The 19,129-nt window shown below is 42.8% G+C and overlaps 1 protein-coding gene across 4 annotated transcripts in view; it reads right to left on the bottom strand.

Annotated features, from left to right (window-relative positions):
* The window catches only part of nsun5 (NOP2/Sun RNA methyltransferase 5), a 62,052-nt gene that overhangs the window by 13,768 nt on the left and 29,155 nt on the right, over positions 1 to 19,129 (bottom strand). For 3 of the 4 annotated variants that reach the window (XM_060909008.1, XM_060909009.1, XM_060909010.1), the window contains 2 exons: positions 17,305 to 17,420; positions 17,013 to 17,191 (listed from right to left, as the gene is read on the bottom strand). In XM_060909008.1, coding sequence (XP_060764991.1) covers positions 17,013 to 17,191; positions 17,305 to 17,420 — 295 coding nt within the window. Of the gene's footprint in view, positions 1 to 17,012; positions 17,192 to 17,304; positions 17,421 to 17,511; positions 17,554 to 19,129 lie in introns of all 4 variants that reach the window. The other variant, XM_060909007.1, reaches the window with a different exon arrangement.

The following is a 19,129-nucleotide window of genomic DNA, read 5'->3' as shown; positions in this document are numbered from 1 at the left end:
TCGGCCACAAGATCGGCCTCCAAGAAGCGAGAACGCAGACGGGTAAGCTCTAACTCTCATTTGGATTAAAAAAAAAAATGCGTTTACCTGCATTTAGATTAATACATGTAACTTGTATTGCGTGTTTAAGTTACCGATATAAGATTATTTAATTTGCTTCAGAATGTGATTCTTAGTTCATCTGATTATTTAATCATCCTTTTAGGTTTTATCATCAGTGAAAATGCATGCATGTACATGTACGTTGCATAAGTTATAACACCTATCCTGTTTTAATGAGAATCAACCCACAATCAATGAAGTCAAATCAGTCTTATTTGAGCAAGTCGGTAACGGTATTTCTTACTTTCACCATAAATTTTTTTATTTATATATGACTTTAGTCTATAGCTGTCAAAGGCCTCGGCCTTAAAACCGGTTCCTGCTGTGACGTCACACACTCAGGACTGGCTGGCTCAGCGGGGAAGCTCGAATGCCAACTTTGCGGTCGATTTTAACTCTCCAAAAAAAAAAAAAATTATATATTTATTTAAATTCCCATTTATGCAGCATACAAGAGTCAAGGATAACTCTCCAAAAAAATAAATAAATTATATATATTTTATTTATTTATTTATTTAAATTCCCATTTATGCAGCATACAAGAGTCAAGGATGGAGATACTATCCACTCAAACGTATTTAAAAATAAAGGCTCTGCATATCTCCTTTAAGGACAACAAAGTGAAGGTATTGGAGTGGCCATCACAAAGCCCTGACCTCAATCCTATAGAAAATTTGTGGGGGGCACTGAAAAGACATGTGCAAGCAAGAAGGCCCACAAATTTGACTCAACTTCATCAGTTCTGTTAGGAGGAATGGGCCAAAATTCCAGCAAGATATTGTGAGAAACTTGTGGAAAGCGACCCAAAATGCTTGATCCATGTTAAACAGTTCAAAGGCAAAATCAGACAAAGTTGTGGATGCAGAATTTTCTAAAACTTAACACAGATAAAACAGAAATTGTGCTTATCAGCCCCAAATCTTCATTGTCCACATTCTTCAGTTTCAGTCTTAACATCAACGATGCAGTTGTTAAATCTTCACCTGTTGTTAGAAACCTCGGAATACTGCTTGACCCCTCACTCAACTTTGATCCCCACATTAAATTCCTCACCAAGACTGCTTTCTTCCACCTCTGGAACATTGCCCACCTTCGCCCCTTTCTTTCCACCAGTGATGCTCAAACGTTGGTCCAGTCCTTCATTATGTCCCACCTAGATTATTCTAACTCCCTTCTTATTAGCCTCCCTACTAAATCCCTTCAAAGACTACAATACATTCAGAACTCTGCAGCAAGACTCCTCACCCATACCAAACCATCTGCTCATATCACCCCCATTCTTTCTCAGCTTCACTGGCTACTTGTTCTGTCCTGAATTAAATATAAAATCATATTACTCAACCTTCAAAGCTCTCCATAACCTTGCTCCTTCTTACATCTGTGATCTTCTGACCCCTTATACTCCATCCCGCTCTCACAGATCTTCTAGCTATAATCTCCTTGCTGTTCCTCGCACTAGACTCTCTACCCTGGGTGACAGGTCCTTCAGTGCCATGGTCCCCAAGCTCTGGAATACCCTTCCTCAACCCCTCAGTGACTGCTCTTTCCTTCCTTTTTTCAAATCTCATCTCAAAACCTTTCTGTTTCATGAACATTTATCCACCAGTGCATAAACTCACCACTCTTTCACAACTCCCTTTTATCTTTTTTGTTTTTTCTGACCTATGCAAAGCAGCCTTGAGTTTGAGAAAGGCGCTATATAAATGCAACTTCTTATTTTATTCTTAATTCTACCAAATACTAACCAAATATATGTAAACTTCTGACTTAATTTTGCTTTTCATGGCAAAATGTGTTATGGTCTGATAATAATAATAATAATAATAATAATAATAATAATGAATTTACATAGCGCCTTTCTCACACCCAAGGTCGCTTTACAATACAGAGTTCACCAAAAGAGGATCAAGATGCAATTCCAATGGCATAGCTACCACAATCCCATCAGGCACACGAAGATAAATCCCGCATTGCTTGCGCAGCTGCCGCCAGGCAACATCGCTCGGAACACCGCGCCATGGATCCACAACGCGAGTACAGAAGCACTGCTGCACAGAGCTCACTAAACTAAACAGAGCGCTGGTATGTCCCAAACCACCTGCACAGCCACTGCGATGCCACCAAGCAACATCGCTCAGAACACGGCATCAAGCACAAAAGCACCATGGCACAGAGCGCTGGACAACCCTGATGTTAAAAAGAGCAATGAGCTCACTGCAATCCATAGCGAGGAGCACAGGCATCACCCACGGCACACCAAGGCCTAAAGGAAACCGACGCTAAAACTGGGTCCGGAGCTACACCACAACCGGCAGACAAAACATTAAAAAAAAAAAACCCCATCAAACTACACAGACACGAAAGACAAAAGGAGAGAGGAAAAAAAAAAAAGTGAGAAGCGGCAGCCAAAACACGCACGGAGTACTCTTAGACGGAAACGGAAAAGTAGAGTTTTTTTGGCCATAATTCTAAAAGATGTGTGTCACAAAACCCAGAAAGCTTATCACCCAAAGAACACTTTACCCAACATGAAGCATGATGGTGACAGCACCATGCCAAGGTACTGCTTCACTTCTGTTGGAACTGGAGCTCTAGTCAAGATAGAAAAGCTCACCTTCCTCACCTTAGCTCAGGCTTGCTCACTGGGGACAAAATTAGCTCATATTTAAAGTCTTTAATTTTCTGTAAAGCTGCTTTGTGACAATGTTTGTTCTAAAAAGCGATATACAAATAAACTTTACTTGCCTTCCAGCTTGACAATGACACAAAGCACAAATCTAATGTCAACAAAGGAAGATCAAATGTTTTGATGGTCCAGTCAGAATCTAATTCCCATCAAAACCCTGTAGAATAACTTGAACAGGTTGCAGTTTGATAGATCTGGAGCATTTTTGAAAAGAAAAAGGTCAACTGGGATAGGCACCAGCTTGCCCACAACCCTGCACAGGATAAGCGGTTACGGAAAACGGATGGCTGGATAGATGGAGTTGAATAAAATTGCCAGATCAAGATTTGACAAGTTGGTATGGTGGTGTAGTGGTTAGCAACGTCGCCTCACAGCAAGAAGGTTCCGGGTTCAAACCCCATGGCTGACGGGGGTCTTTCTGTGTGGAATCTGCAGGTTCTCCCAGTGTGTGTGGGTTTCCTCTGGGTGCTCCAGTTTCCCCCCACAGTTCAAAAGACATGCAGGTTTGGTAAAAAATACCAAGCCACTGGGGTTGCACAAGCTAGTACATACTTGGCACCTGTCCCAAGCCCCAGATAGATTGGGGCGGGTTGTGTCAGGAAGGGCGTCTCACAGGCATCTCCTATGCCAAATCAAAATATGCGGCGGGGGGGGGCATAAGATGGCGGCGTAGGCATTTATCAGGTTGTGTGAATTATTTGTGCCTGTGTGATAAAAATACAAAATTTTGAACAGGAGGTATCGTATCATGAGCCTGGACAGTTATTTTCTGCAAATCTCAGACAGTATGAAAAAAGTAACGAAAAAAACAGCAAAGACCAGCTCTACCTCAAGCCCTGATGGCAGAGGTGAGCTAACCGATGCTAGCTCAAGAGCTATGGAGCCATGTCTTATTCAAGCTTTGGATAACTGGCAACCTCACTAAAGTCATTGACACCAAAGTTGCCATGGTCTTAGAGGCCATTAAAGAGCAGACCTCACAGTTGCCATGCGTGTTGCTGAAGCAAAAGAGCGAGATGCTTGTGGGCGGCACGGTTGCCTCACAGCAAGAAGGTTCTGGGTTCGGAGAGGCCCTTTCTGTATGGAGTTTGCATGTTCTCCCCATGTCTGCGTGGGTTTCCTCCGGGTGCTCCGGTTTCCCCCACAATCCAAAGACACGCAGTTAGGTTGACGTGGGGCGGCCTTGGGCTGAGGTGCCCTTGAGCAAGGTACCTGACCCCTGACTGCTCCCCGGGCGCTCTGGTGTGGCTGCCCACTGCTCTGAGTGTGTGCGTGTGTTCACTGCTTCAGATGGGTTAAATGCAGAGAATGAATTTCACTGTGCATGTGACGAATAAAGGTTTCTTCTTCTTCTTTTCTTCTTCGAATTGCTGAGGTTGAAACTACGGCTACATCTTCAGAGGCTAGGACAACAGCTCTTGAAAAACAAGTGCGCGACATGCTGGAGCATATTGATGACCTTGACAACCGAGGCCGCAGATGCAATGTGCGTATGGTTGGATTACCTGAGGACACTGAGGGGTCAGATCCGGTAAAATTCTTAGACAAATGGGTCCCCGAATACCTCCAAAATGACAACAAAAGATGGCCGACTGAAGCTTGACCGGGCTCACAGATCCTTAGCATCGAAACCCGGCCAAAATCAACATCCAAGACCACTGATACTGAAGTTCCACAACTTTCAAGACAAAAAACAGTGGGTGATGGTCAACTCTGGTCTCGCGGACGAGACTGGGACGACTCTGCACCCAGAGAGCCCGAAGTCTCATTCTTCAACGACTACTCAGCTGAAGTGGTTCGGAGACGTAAAGCATTTGATGACGTGAAATCCCGACTGAAGAAAATGAACATGGACTATGCTTTGCTCTATCCGGCTATCTTAAGGGTGACAGTGGATGGAAAGCAGAGACGTTTTGACTCTCCGAAAGACACCGTACTGCTGGCTCAGTCATTAGAGGACGCTAATGCATGTCAGATTGACAATCTACAAAACTGACTCAGTCATTGATTAGATTGAGGCGTGTTACGGTAACAACACGGTATATACATACTCCCTGCTCGACTTATGTATGCACTCTATATTCTACTGTACAGCAAATTATAGCCACTATGAGTGTGCTTGGATGGTTTCTTTTTTTTGTGAATTAAGATTATTGCCACAGAGTGAGGTGTAGTTTAATACTGACGTTGTTTTTGAATGAGGATTGGATGGCAAATTTTCTAGTCTTGCCGTGGAGGAAGGTTTGTAATCCCTGCAGGTTAGATGGCAGGGACAACCCCCTTGAATATTTGCATTTTTGTTGTGTTTTTCTGTAGTTCCTGTTTACTTTATTAGTGTGCTTGCTCAAGCACACAGCAGCCAAAGGATGCTGTGTGCAAGCACACTATTGTTCCTAAATTTACTTATTCTGCCTTATTCAGACACATTTTTTGGATCCACTACTCCTCCTAGGGCGTTCGAGATAGAGACACAGTTCCAACTCTGAGATGTCTGGCCCAAAGTGGTGTAGCGTGCTTGTATACAGCTTTTGGATCAACGCGCCAGTTCTCTTGTTCTTGTCGTTCTTCTTTTGTTTTTTTCCCATAGAGAATGAATAGGGCTCATGAAGCGAATTGTCCTACTCGGACATGCTCCATCGCAGATGCACCAAACCTCATGTGATACTTCGGGCCAACTCCCCCGACACATACATGCAATCAGTTCTGACCCACACTCATATTTTTCCTTTCTTTTTACTCATCCCTTTTTCCTCCATAGGCTTACATTGATTTTTGGCCCCATTGAAAATGAATGGCGTTTCAGGAGAAAAACTTTCACTCTCCATCAATTTTTTTTAACCAAGTGACCAAACTTCAAGAAACTTCACTTGATGTCTCAGGCCAAGTCCCCGCACAAATCCATCCCCTCATCTGAGACCTGCACTCATCTTTTCCTTGGTTTTCACCTCCATAGGCTTCCATTGATTTTTGGCCCCATTCAAATGAATGGAGTTTTGCTCAGTAACACTTCACCACACATCCACCAAACTTCATATGGCACCTCCGGCCAAATCACCCATCACACACGATATCCGTTCTGACCCGCACTCGTCTTTGTCTTGCCCTTCATCCGTCCATTTTTTCTCCATTTTGCCGCCAATCAATGGAAGCTTGACTGAGTCATTCCTCCCTTCCCCCATAGGTGATGATGCATTTGGCAAGGATCTGCTCATTTGAGACTTTGACAGCAAATCACCTTCAACTCAATGGCCACTTTATCAGGAATACTTACATGCACACACGATAGCAATTAGCATATAAGCATTCATGTGTTATCATGCTAGCTGTTAACATGTTACCATTACGATATCATGCCTGCTGTTAGCTTGCGAGTTGTTAGCATGTTCACCATTAGCATGTTATCATGAGAGCTGTTAACATGTTAGAATTAGCATGGTAGCATGTAGAGTTCGCATGTTTGCCGTTAGCGAATTCGCCTGAGCATGTTAGCATGCTAACTGTTAGCATGTCACCCTCAGCATGTTAGCATGCTAAAAGTTTACATACTAGCCATTTTTGTTAGCTGTTAACATGATAGCTGTCAGCATTAGCCTTAAAGTGTTAGAATTTTAACAAATAGCATGTTAATCATTAGCATGTTAAAATGCTAGCTGTTAGCATGTTATCTATTAACATGTTATCTATTAGCATGTTAGCATGCTAGCTTTTAACATGGTAATATGCTGTTAGTATGCTAACTGTTAGCATGCTAGTTGTTAGCATTAGCATGTTGGCATGCTAGCTTTTAGCATGCTAGCTGTTCTGCTACAGCTCAGCAAGCACACTGCATTTTCTCTGCGTAAATGGAGTCTAGTTTAATGTTTGTTGTTTTTCTTGGCTCAGTGAACGCACATATGATCTTGTATGCTTTTAGTTTCCTGTTTCCAGTATACTTTTTCTGTATCAAGGGTCGAATTAGGTAACATGGTAAGTGATAAAATGTATCTGTGTATATGGAATGTTAAAGGGGTTTATAATCCTGTTAAGAGAAGAAAAGTACTATCTTTTTTGAAAAAAGGACAAATTGACATTGCCCTCTTCCAAGAAACACATCTGAATGATGAACATCTTAAATTGCAGCAGAGTCTGTGGGAGCGAGGGCGCAAGAAGACTCATCTGCTGGAACTATGGTATCAGACCCTGGACCGGAAATGACTATGAGACACAGCGTAGTACACAAGACAACTATGCCAACCAATACAGCTACGCCAGCAGCAGTGGGCCACAAACTGCAGAAATGCGTTTGTGGGTGGAGTAAAGTAACATCTTACTTGGGACTGAGGATACACCAGGGAAAGAAAGGGTGTGCGAGAGAGGAGCCGCAGAGGCCCCGCATTGATTACTTTCTAAGAAATTGGTCAAGTCAGTCGGATGAAGCACAGCAATGGGACGCCAACCACAGTGTTCAGTGCATCAATACCTCTGTGGCACAGAATGTTACCTCAAACACAGTGTGCTACAGTGGTGAGTCCCATCCCACCCACTCAACCAGCTAGACCTCCAGCGGAGAGGAAAATGGCTGGGCGCAAACCACAGGTTAAATGGCTTGGTGCGGCTGAAGGGAAGCTGTGGGAGACCATCAACACTGACCTGGCAAAGTCCCTTGAGCAGCTAAAAGGCACGGCAGAAAAGAAGTTGAAGAGTATGGGAAGCCTGATTTATCAGTATGGAATGAAACGGTTCGGAGTGAAAGAGCAGAGAACCAGAGAACAAATCCCAGTGGCGGTTACATCCAGGAGACAGCAGGAGATCAAGCGTCTGGTCCAGGAAAGGAGAATGCTCAAGAAACAATGGAGAAAGGCCACAGACGTAGAAAAAGAAGGCATCAACACACTTCAAATGGGCATTAAAACACGTTTAACATCTCTTCGCAAAGCGGAGGCCTTGAGGAAACGCAGAAGGAAGAAAGAACGCACTAGAACAAGGTTCTACAAGGATCCCTATGCATTCCTGAAGGGCCTGTTTACAAGGGAGAAAAGTGGATCTCTAAAAACAACCAAAAAAGACCTGGAGGATTACTTCAAGAGTATATATTTGGATCCAAAACGGCATGAACATCTTGCAATCCCTTCAGACATCCCTCCGATCTTGCCCCCAGAACATCAGTGTGAGGATGGCCCCCCGACCTGGAAAGAAGTGGAGAGGGCAGTCCACCGAGCAAGGACAGCTTCAGCCCCAGGACCAAATGGAGTTCCGTACAAGCTGTATAAAAACTCACCTGATGTCCTAAGGTTTCTTTGGAAACCGATGATCATATGGCAGAAGAAGATCGTACCCAAAGCATGGCGTAGAGCAGTAGGTGTCCTTATCCCGAAAGAGAAAGAGGCAGAAAACATCAGTCAGTTTCATCCAATCTCCCTACTGAATGTAGAGGGCAAGATTTTCTTTTCGGTGATGGCTCAGAGGATCTCTGCATACCTGCTTAATAACCAGTACATAGATACATCTGTACAGAAGGCAGGTATAGACCCTTTTCAGTCACGTGACCTTCGTAACAGCGACCGCCATTTTGGACATGTAGTGGACTTCGGCTCGAATCGGTTTGAATGCGAGGAAGGCGACAAACATAAAAGAAAAAGGAGCGAGATGCAGAAAACTGTATTTACTAGTTTACTGTAATTATGATCTGGCAGCTATTTACACCGGATCCAGTGTAAATAGCTGCCGGAGCCAACTTCCAAGGTTCCGAAGCCAGCGCTAGCTCGCGGCCGGCCGGAGCCAGCGCTAGCTCGGACATTGGCTCTGGCAGCTATTTACACTGGATCCGGTGTAAATAGCTGCCAGATCATAATTACAGTAAACTAGAATGGAATGTTAACAGCAATGTAATGCCTTTTCTGGCTAATTTTATTCGTCTTACCTCCAACAAAGTGGTCACTACACAAGCGTTGGTATGCCGCTATCCATCTTCTCTGTCAGTCAGCATCTACCGGGATCCGATAAAATGATAACCCTTGCCTTGTTTGTTGATGGTTACTACATCCAGGTACACAACAATATAGTGGCATGATGGAAGTCTTGCTGAAAGTAAAAACTTTCTTTGCTGCCGTTCCTCAATGTTGGCTGTGGTAAACTACTGGTAGTACATGTCCAAAATGGCGGCCGCGTTTGTCGTGACGTCACGTGAAAAGGGTCCATATCAGGCTTCCCTGGATGCTTGGAACATTCTAGCATGATTTGGCACCAGATCCAGACAGCAAAGGCGAAGAAAGATGACCTTTACGTGATCTTTCTGGACCTGGCCAACGCGTTTGGATCAGTGCCACATGAGCTCCTTTGGACTGCCTTTGAATTCTTCAGTATCCCAGGAAATATTACAGCTTTGGTCAAGTCATACTTTCAAGACCTGCAGTTTTGTTTCAACACCATGGAGTTTACCACCTCCTGGCAATGCCTGGAAGTTGGCATCATGGCAGGTTGCACGATCTCTCCCTTGGCCTTTACAATGGCAATGGAGGTGATCATCCGAGCCTCTAAATGGGTTGTTGGTGGACAAAGACTCAACCCCGACTCCCGTCTTCCTCCAATCAGAGCGTATATGGATGATATTACTACCCTAACAACCACAGTGCCATGTACCAGACGTCTGCTCAGGAAACTACAGGAGAACATCAGCTGGGCCCGTATGAAGATAAAACCATCTAAGTCACGCAGCATTTCCATTGTCAAGGGAGTGCTGTCGGACCTCAAATTCCTCATCGGGGACGAGCCAATCCCTTCAGTTTCTGAGCAGCCAGTCAAGAGCCTGGGGAGATGGTTTGATGCAAGCCTGAAAGATAAGGACCAAATAGCACAACTGCAGAGGGATATCAGTAGTGGAGTGCAAGCCATTGAGAACACTGAACTCCCTGGGAAACTAAAGATTTGGTGCCTACAGTTTGGCCTCTTGCCTCGGGTGCTGTGGCCTCTCACCCTCTACGAGGTGCCCATTTCAGTGGTGGAGAGGATGGAGAAGGGAATCACTAACCACATAAAGAAGTGGTTGGGAGTCCCTCGGTGCCTGACATCCACCGCCCTCTATGGAGACTGCCTCCTCAGACTGCCATTCACCAGTCTTACGGAGGAATTCAAGTGTGCCAAGATAAGACTCCAGGTGACACTGACGGAATCCAAAGACCTAATGGTGAGCAAGAATGCCCCAGCCATCATAGCAGGCCGCAAATGGAGACCAGTGCAAGCAGTTGAGGAGGCAGTGGCAGCCCTCAAGCATGCAGACATCATGGGATATGTTCAGCGTGGAAGAGGAGGTCTGGGTTTAACTGCTCAGCGTCCAGCCTGGAGCAAGGCCTCAGCTGCTGAAAGGAGGAGGATGATCGTGGATGAGGTGAAAAACCAGGAGGAAGGCATCAGGAGGGCCAAGATGGTGGCACTTGGTAAGCAGGGAAAGTAGACTAAGTGGGACAGTGTGGAGGGAAGGAAGTTGAGCTGGAAAGACCTATGGAGTATGGAGTCAAAGCGAATCAGCTTCATCATCAGGGCAACTTACGATGTTCTCCCCACACCCATAAATCTCCAGCAGTGGCGAGGAGAAGATCCAGCCTGTGTACTCTGCTCCAAGCGGCATCCCTTAGGCATATTCTCACTGGTTGTAAAGTGAGTCTTGCCCAGGTGCGTTATACCTGGCGTCACAACCAGGTGTTGAAGAACCTTGCTGCCACTTTGGAGTACAGACGAACAACAGCCAACTCAGCAACATCTGTAGGATCCAACGCCCTGCCAGCCGTTGCATTTGTGCGGGAGGGGGCAAAGGAAAATTACAGCGCACCTGCAACTGCAGAGCATTGCCAGTTACGCATAGCCTATGACTGGAAAATGCTGGCAGATGTTGGTCAACGCCTTGCCTTTCCTCCCGAGATTGCTGCCACTACTCTTAGGCCTGACTTGGTATTTTGGTCACCATCTGCTAAGAAGGTCTATATCATTCAACTCACTGTGCCCTGGGAGGAGTCCGTAGAAGAGGCATATGAAAGGAAACACCTACGATATGCTGACCTAGCTGCGGAGGCACAGCAGCGTGGCTGGAGGACGGAGGTGTGCCCTGTGGCGGTGGGATGCAGAGGCTTTGTGGCGTCATCCACCACCAGGCTGCTCAAGGACATGGGAGTAAGAGGCCACGCCCTACGTCATGCCATCAAAGTGCTGTCAGGAGCAGCTGAAGTTAGTAGCCACTGGCTTTGACTGAAGCGCAAGGACACCTGTTGGGCATCAAGTGGCAGCCAGGGATGACACAGAGGGGGGGTACTTCAGGGATGCCTGGGGTTACCGTTGAGCCTTCCGGAGGCGTCGTGGGCTTAAATCAACGAAACGCTGATGAAGGGGGTGCCCACTTGATAACTCCTCTGTGTCATTTCCGTTGGCAAGTCTTAGTACACGCTGGCACAAAGGATAATTCCAACTCGTCCTGTGTTTTTTTCAATCAAGTGTTTTCTGCCTCGTTCACCTCAAGTAGAGGAGCAGCAATTTTAATGAGAAGACATTTGCAGTTTTCAATATTGGACTGTATCAAAGATAAAAATGGTCGATACATTATTGTCAAGGGTGTCTTACAAGGTACAATTATTTCTATATTGAATGTGTACTACCCTCCTGCACATCCCTCTGACTTTATAACTAAGGTGCTCCTAGATTTCTCCCAGATTCAGTCAGCCATTGCCATTGTGGGTGGAGATTTTAACTGCATACTAAATCCTCTTATTGATAGACTACCTCCTAAAGCTATGCCTCTCTCTTCTCAAGCTAAAGCACTCAATTCTATACGTGAAGAACTTGGATTTGTTGATGTTTGGAGAACAACCCACATGACAGATAAAGCATACACTTTTTTTTTCTGCACCTCATGGTTGTTACAGTAGAATCGATTACTTTTTCTTGTCAGGGCTTTCTCTGCACAGAGTTGTCCTGCTCCATTGCCAGTATTCTGATCTTTGACCATGCCAAGGTGGTTTTAGATCTCTCCCTCAAGGGTATAAACAGTGGAGTGAAATACTGGAGACTGAACACATCTATCTTGAAAGATCATGCTTTTATTACTTACTTTGCCACTGAATTCAGATACTTTCTTTCCATCAATACCCAATCAACAGACAGTCCTGCCACTCTGGGAAACCGCTAAAGCTTATGCTAGAGAGTTAATCATTTCCTTCTCAGCCAGTAAAAAGAGGCAGAAAAGAGAAAAGCAAAATTTGTTAATGGCTGAGCTTAAGGCTAAAGAAAGTGCCTATATCGAGTCTCCAACTCGCATTATTTTTGAAAGAAATATTCACAGTTAGAGCAACTTTAGACAATCTTCTAACACAAGATGAGGAAGTTAAGATTAGATTTACTAGGCAAAAATTTTATGAACATGGAGATAAACCTGGGAAGTACTTGGCATATCTTACAAAAAAAAGAGCAGAGTCACAGAATATTGCAGCCCTTTGTGATGCTCAAGGCAACCGTGTACATGATAAGCTTAATGACATATTTAAATTATTCTACCACAATCTTTATATTTCTGAACAGCCAAGTGATGCGTTTGTTTTAATGGATAAATCCTTTGCCCAGCTCAGTTTGCCCACCATACCATCAGAATATAAACTCATTCTTAATTCCCCCATTTCGAGACAAGAGGTGGTTAATGCTATAAGAACTCTACGGAATTGAAAAGCCCCTGGGCCTGATGGGTTCAGTTGTGAATTTTACAAAGAATTCTCAGACCCATTAGTGGAACCTTTAGTTAACATGTTTAACAACGCATTCTCAAATAATGAGTTACCCCAGACTTTGAGAGAAGCAAATATCTCACTCATTCTGAAAAAAGGGGAAATGTCCAGAATCCTGTGCCTCTTATAGGCCCATATCCCTTCTTAATGTAGACCGGAAAATTTTGGCAAAAATTTTGGCCATGCGCCTTGAAGGTCTCTTGCCTAAAATTATAAAGGAGGACCAAACTGGTTTTATAAAGGGACGAAATTCTAGTAATAATGTTAGGCGACTGCTCAATATCTTTCAGGTTTTTCAGCATCGGCAAATTGATGGTTTAGCGCTCTTTGGATGCAGAGAAAGCCTCTGACCGAGTCGAATGGATATTTATTGTACAGTCTAAATAAATTTGGTGTTGGGGATAATTTTATCAAATGGGTCAAGGTCCTGTATAATAATCCTCAAACAGTCATTCTAGCCAATGGGCTCAGATCAGACAGCTTTCCTGTACATAGAGGAACCAGGCAGGGATGTCCTTTGTCCCCCCCTTTTATTTGCCATGGTTACTGAACCATTGGCAGAGGCCATTACGACAGCACCTGCTATACAGGGCTTGCAAATAGACAGAGTGCATCATAAAATAAGTCTTTATGCGGATGTCTTAATTTTTGTTTCTAATCCAGAGACTTCAGTACCTGCGTTACTTAAATATTATTGACTTATTTAGCAAATTTTCTGGATACAAAGTCAATTTGACGAAATCAGAGGCCATGCCGCTAGGGAGCCTAAATTCAGTACCTAAAACATTGCCCTTCTTCCCCTTTAAATGGTCTCCGGCAGGCTTTACTTATTTAGGTGTACACATAACCTCTACATTTAAGCAACTGTATAAAGTCAACTTTGTTCCCTTGTTTGAGAAAGTGAGACAAGATTTAGAGCGTTGGACCTCTCTGCCGATATCCTGGCTAGGACGTATAGCCTTGATTAAAATGAACATATTGCCTAGACTACTTTACCCTATCCAAATGATTCCGATTTTATTTTCAAATAAAGGTTGTGAAAAAACTAAATGGTTGGCTCAGTTCTTTCATATGGAGTAAACACAAACCAAAGCTAAAAATGGCTACCCTGCAGTTGCCAAGCTCTGAAGGAGGGTTAGATTTACCTGATCTTGGAAGGTACCAGCTGTGTGCTCATTTACGATATATTTATGATTGGATCTTAAATAAGACGACCTCTGTCTGGCTGGATGTTGAATCTTCCCTTTCAAAATATCCATTAAGAGACATGCTGTTTATTAAGAACTTTAAGACTATTAAGCTGTGCTGTGACAATCCTGTGACACTCAACACAATTAAGGCATGGCGACTGATGCGTAGACTTGAGGGGAGGTCAAAACTGACATCAGCTTTTACTCCTATGCATTAATGTCATTTGACCAGATGATCGAGAAATACCAAATCCCCAGGCATGACTTCTTTCGTTATCTACAGATAAGACATTATATACAGTACAGTGCCTTGAAATAGTATTCATACCCCTTGAACTTTTTCACATTTTTCCACCTTACAACCACGAGCTTATGTTTTTTATTGAGATTTTATGTGATAAACCAACAGAGAGTAGCACATAATTGTGAAGTGAAACGAAAATGATAAATGGTCTTCAAAATTTTAAACAAATAAAAATCTGAAAAACGTGGTGTGCATTAGTATTCATCCCCCTGTACTCTGATACCTCTAAATACAATCCAGTGCAATCAATTGCCTTCAGAAGTCATCTAATTAGTTAATAGAGTCCTACTGTGTGTAATTTACTCTCAGCATAAACACACTTGTTCTGTGAAGGCCTCAGTGGTTTGTTAGAGAACACTGAAGAACAAACAGCATCATGAAGACCAAAGAACTCACCAGACAGGTCAGGGATAAAGTTCTGGAGAAGTTTAAAGCAGGGTTAGGTTATAAAAAAAAAATATATATATATATATATATATATATATATATATATATATATATATATATATATATCCCAACTTCTCTGAACATCAAGAAGCACTGTTCAATCCATCATTCAAAAATGGAAAAAGTATGGCACAACTGCAAACCTACCAAGACATGGCCGTCCACCTAAACTGACAGTGCGAGCAAGGAGAGCACTGGTCAGAGAAGCAGCCAAGAGGCCCATGATCACTCTGGAGGAGCTGTAGAAATCCACAGCTCAGGTGGGAGAATCTGTGCACAGGACAACTATAAGTCGTACACTCCACAAATCTGGCCTTTTTGGAAGAGTGGCAAGAAGAAAGCCATTGTTGAAAGACAGGCATAAGAAGTCCCGTTTGCAGTTTGCCAGAAACCATGTAGGGGACACAGCAAACATGTGGAAGAAGGTGCTTTGGTCAAATACTGTAAGACCAAAGTTGAACTTTTTGGCCTAAATGCAAAGTGCTATGTGTGGCGGAAAACTAACACTACTCATCACCCTGCACACACCATCCCCACTGTGAAACATGGTGGTGGCAGCATCATGCTATGGGGATGCTTTTCTTCAGCGGGGACAGGGAAGCTGGTCAGAGTTGATGGGAAGATGGATGGAGCTAAATACAGGGCCAGTCCTGGAAGAAAACCTGTTGGAGGCTGCAAAAGACTTGAGACTGGGAAAGAGATTCACCTTCCAGCAAGACAATGACCCTAAACATACAGCCAGAGCTACAACGGAATGGTTTAGATCAAAGAATATTCATGTGTTAGAATGGCCCAGTCAAAGTCCAGACCTAAATCCCATTGAGCATCTGTGGCAAGACTTGAAAATTGCTGTTCACCGACGCTCTCCATCCAATCTGGCTGAGCTTGAGCTATTTTGCAAAGAAGAATGGGCAAAAATTTCAGTGTCTAGATGTGCAAAGCTGGTAGAGACATACCACAGAAGACTTGCAGCTGTAATTGCAGCAAAAGGTGGCTCTACAAAGTATTGACGCAGGGAGGCTGAATACTAATGCACACCACATTTTTCAGATTATGTGTTTAAAATTTTGAAGACCATTTATCATTTTCGTTTCACTTCACAATTATGTGCTACTCTGTGTTGGTCGATCACATAAAATCTCAATAAAAAACTTAAGTTTGTGGTTGTAAGGTGGAAAAATGTGAAAAAGTTCAAGGGGTATGGATACTTTTTCAAGGCACTGTAGTACACAGCACAACCTTAATTGATAACCCTGACATATCTCCACTTGAGAAGGTGCTGTTTGGAACAGTTAGGAAGGTGTCTATTAGTCTACTTTATGGAGCTATGCATGCTGTTCCATCTATGACTTTACAAGAACTCAGAGAAGGGTGGGAGAGAGAACTTTCTGTCACAATCAATGTTACTGAGTGGGAAAATATATATGGACCTATGCTAATTCAGTCTCAGTTTGTAATCGTGCTAAATCAATACAGTTTAAGATTTTGCACAGAATGCATATATCCCCTAATCGCAGACATAAGTTCAACCCCAGTTTGTCTCCAATGTGTCTCAAATGTAAAACAGAAATTGGCACTCTAACTCATTGTCTTTGGTCATGCTATAAGCTGCAAAAATATTGGTCGAATATCTTAACAGAAATTGAAAAGATACTAGGATTAAAACTGGGGATGGACCCATTGTCTCTTATATTAGGCCTGCCTGCTAGAGGTGTAAGGTTAACAAATCAAAGACTGTTCTGTATTCTTATATTTGCAGCTAGGAAGAACATTTTGTTGCAGTGGACTAGTGATAAAGAACCAAACGTTAAGGGTTGGCATAAAGTGCTGTTTGATTTAGTGCCTTTGGAATACTTGACGTGTATATCACATTCAAAATCAAACCAATTTTATAAAGTTTGGGAAACTTATTTGAATTACTTGGACCCCAATGTATCTTCCATTCTGTTACAGGGATTCCCTGGAAGGTCATAATAAGGGGACGCATTGCTGTACACCTAGTTTTCTTTTCCTTCATTTACTTTCTTTTTACTTCCTTTATTAATGTGGATACTGTATGTGTGTAGCTGAGCCATTGTGTGTTGCTGTGTTGAAGTTTTGTGGTTTTAGTTTGCTTGCTTGGGTTGTTGGAAAAAGGAAAATTAATAAAACACATTAAAAAAAATCAAAATATACAGATCATGATGGTCTGCTGTGGTGACCCCTAATAGGCGCAGCCACAAGAAGACGACTTAGTTAAGGGGTGTGCATACTTGCGCAACTAAGTTATTGTTTTGGTTTTGTTTGAAGCAATAATTTCAATTTTTACAAAATTTAAAACAAATATTCAATGTCTACTCATAGCCTTGCAACAAATTTAATGACTTGACAGTTTATGGGAGCTTTAATGCTCCACTCCAAAACTGGATAATTTCCTAAATGGGATGACAACAGATAAATTGATTTCCTGCCAAACTATTTTTTCTTCACAGCTGATAAAAAATAAAAATCAACATAAATGTTTATCAGTGGAGATGCATATACTAGAGGGCCTAAAGTTTTACCTGAACCACTGCATGATGGATCAAGAAGGATGTGCTTCACATCCTTGTATGCTGGGGAAAGTGGATCCACCTTCAGAAAATCCTCATTGGCCAACTGATGGCATGTGACTCCAGCACGAAGGAGGAGAGTGCTCATGGTAGAGAGTCGCTTTGTATCAATGTCGAAAGCAAAAAGTTTGCTAATTGCATGTTGAAAATAACAAATTAGTATCGTCTCACATCGGACATAAATGTAAAACATAAAATGTTGCATGCGTTTAGTGAACAGCTGTAATTAAAAATGTATCTCTACCCTTTATTCTTCATAATGGCTGCCAGATGGCTGGTTTTATTCCCAGGAGCTGCACAGGCATCAATCACATGGCCTCCAACTGGGGGGTCCAGGAGGAACGCAGGGAGACAGCTGGCCTACAATAAAAGCATTCATTCATTTATTTATTTATTTTTTAAAAAAACCACACACCCCACCACCACACACAGAGTATAATTTCAGTCCCACCCTAATGTCGGTCATTTTTACGAACTGTCCATTGCCAGGCATCTGAAAATATGGGAAAATTCAGCATTGAAATGACCAATAAAAATAACTCGGGGTAACAGTTAATATTTAATCCTGAAGGAACTGACATTGTTTAAAAAAAAATTCCATTACATTATGAAGAATTTATGCTCTTTCTTCAGTATAGGGACTCTCCAAAAATCATCATTTTCAGTTGTCCTCCACTGAAACCAAACTGATTCCAAGTACTGGTTGGTCCCCCCACACACACATTAAATATGGATGATGTTTAAAAAGACTTGTCAGGGGAGTCATAATTCTCTTGTGATCTGTGTGCAGCTGCTTGCTTGGTAGTTACTATAAATCTTGTATATACACACTAGTGCATCTCAAAAATGCATTATATATTTGTTACATTATATATTCGTTACAGGTAAAATGAAATTTCAAACCTTTTTTTGTTTGAATTTTGATGATTATAGCTTATCACGCATGAAAATCAGAAAATTAAATTTGATTTTCCAGTATGTCAAATTATTAGAATATTCCCCAAGATCAATCAAAAAAGGATTTACAATACAGAAATGTCCAACTTCTGAAAAGTATGTTCATTTATATGCTCAATACTTGGTTGGGGTTCCTTTACCCCAAATTACGGTGTCAACACAGCGTGGCATGCAGGCAATCAGCCTGTGGCACTGCTGAGGTGGTACTGAAGCCCAGGTCGCTTTGATAGCAGCCTTCAGCTCGTCTGTATTTTTGGGTCAGGTGTTTCTCATCTTCCTCTTAACAATACCTCATAGATTCTCTCTGGGGTTCAGGTCAGGTGAGTTGGCTGGCCAATCAAGCACAGTAATATCATGGTCAGCAAACCATTTGGTAGTAGTTTTGGCACTGTGGGCAGGTGCTAAGTCCTGATGAAAAAGGAAATCAGCATCTTCATGAAGCTTGTCAGCAGATGGAAAAAATGAAGTGCTCTAAAATCTCCTGGTAGATGAAGGCGTCGACTTTGGACTTGATAAAGCACAGTGGACCAACACCAGCAGATCACATGGCACTCATCACCATAGACTGAAAAATTCACACTGGACTTCAGACATCTTGGATTCTGTGCCTCTCCACTCTTCCTCCAGACTCTAGGACCTTGATTTCCAAATGACATACAAAATTTACTTTTCACATGAAAAGCCAACTTTGGATCACTGAGCAACAGTCCAGTTCTTTCTCTCCTTAGCCCAGGTAAGACACTTCTGACATTGTCTCTGGTTCAGGAGTGGCTTGATATTAGGAATATGGCAGTTGTAGCCCTTTTCCTAAAGACATCTGTACGTGATGCACTGACACCAGCCTCAGTCCACTCCTTGTTAAGCTCTCCCAAGTTCTTGAATCAACCTTTCTTGACAATCCTCTCAAGGCTGCGGTCATCTCTGTTGCTTATGCACCTTTTCCAGCCAGCATTTTCAGCAAAGACCTTCTGTGGCTTACCCTCGTTGTTGAGGGTGTCGATAATCTTCTGTACAACTGTCAAATTAGCAGTCTTCCCCATGATTGTGATGGTGTGTATTGAAGCAGACCACAAGATGCACGGTATTTATACTGTTTTACTCAAACTCGAAAT

Source organism: Neoarius graeffei, chromosome 25, assembly GCF_027579695.1.
Source record: "Neoarius graeffei isolate fNeoGra1 chromosome 25, fNeoGra1.pri, whole genome shotgun sequence".
Classification (NCBI taxonomy): domain Eukaryota; kingdom Metazoa; phylum Chordata; class Actinopteri; order Siluriformes; family Ariidae; genus Neoarius; species Neoarius graeffei.
This window is presented reverse-complemented; position numbering and strand designations above follow the sequence as displayed.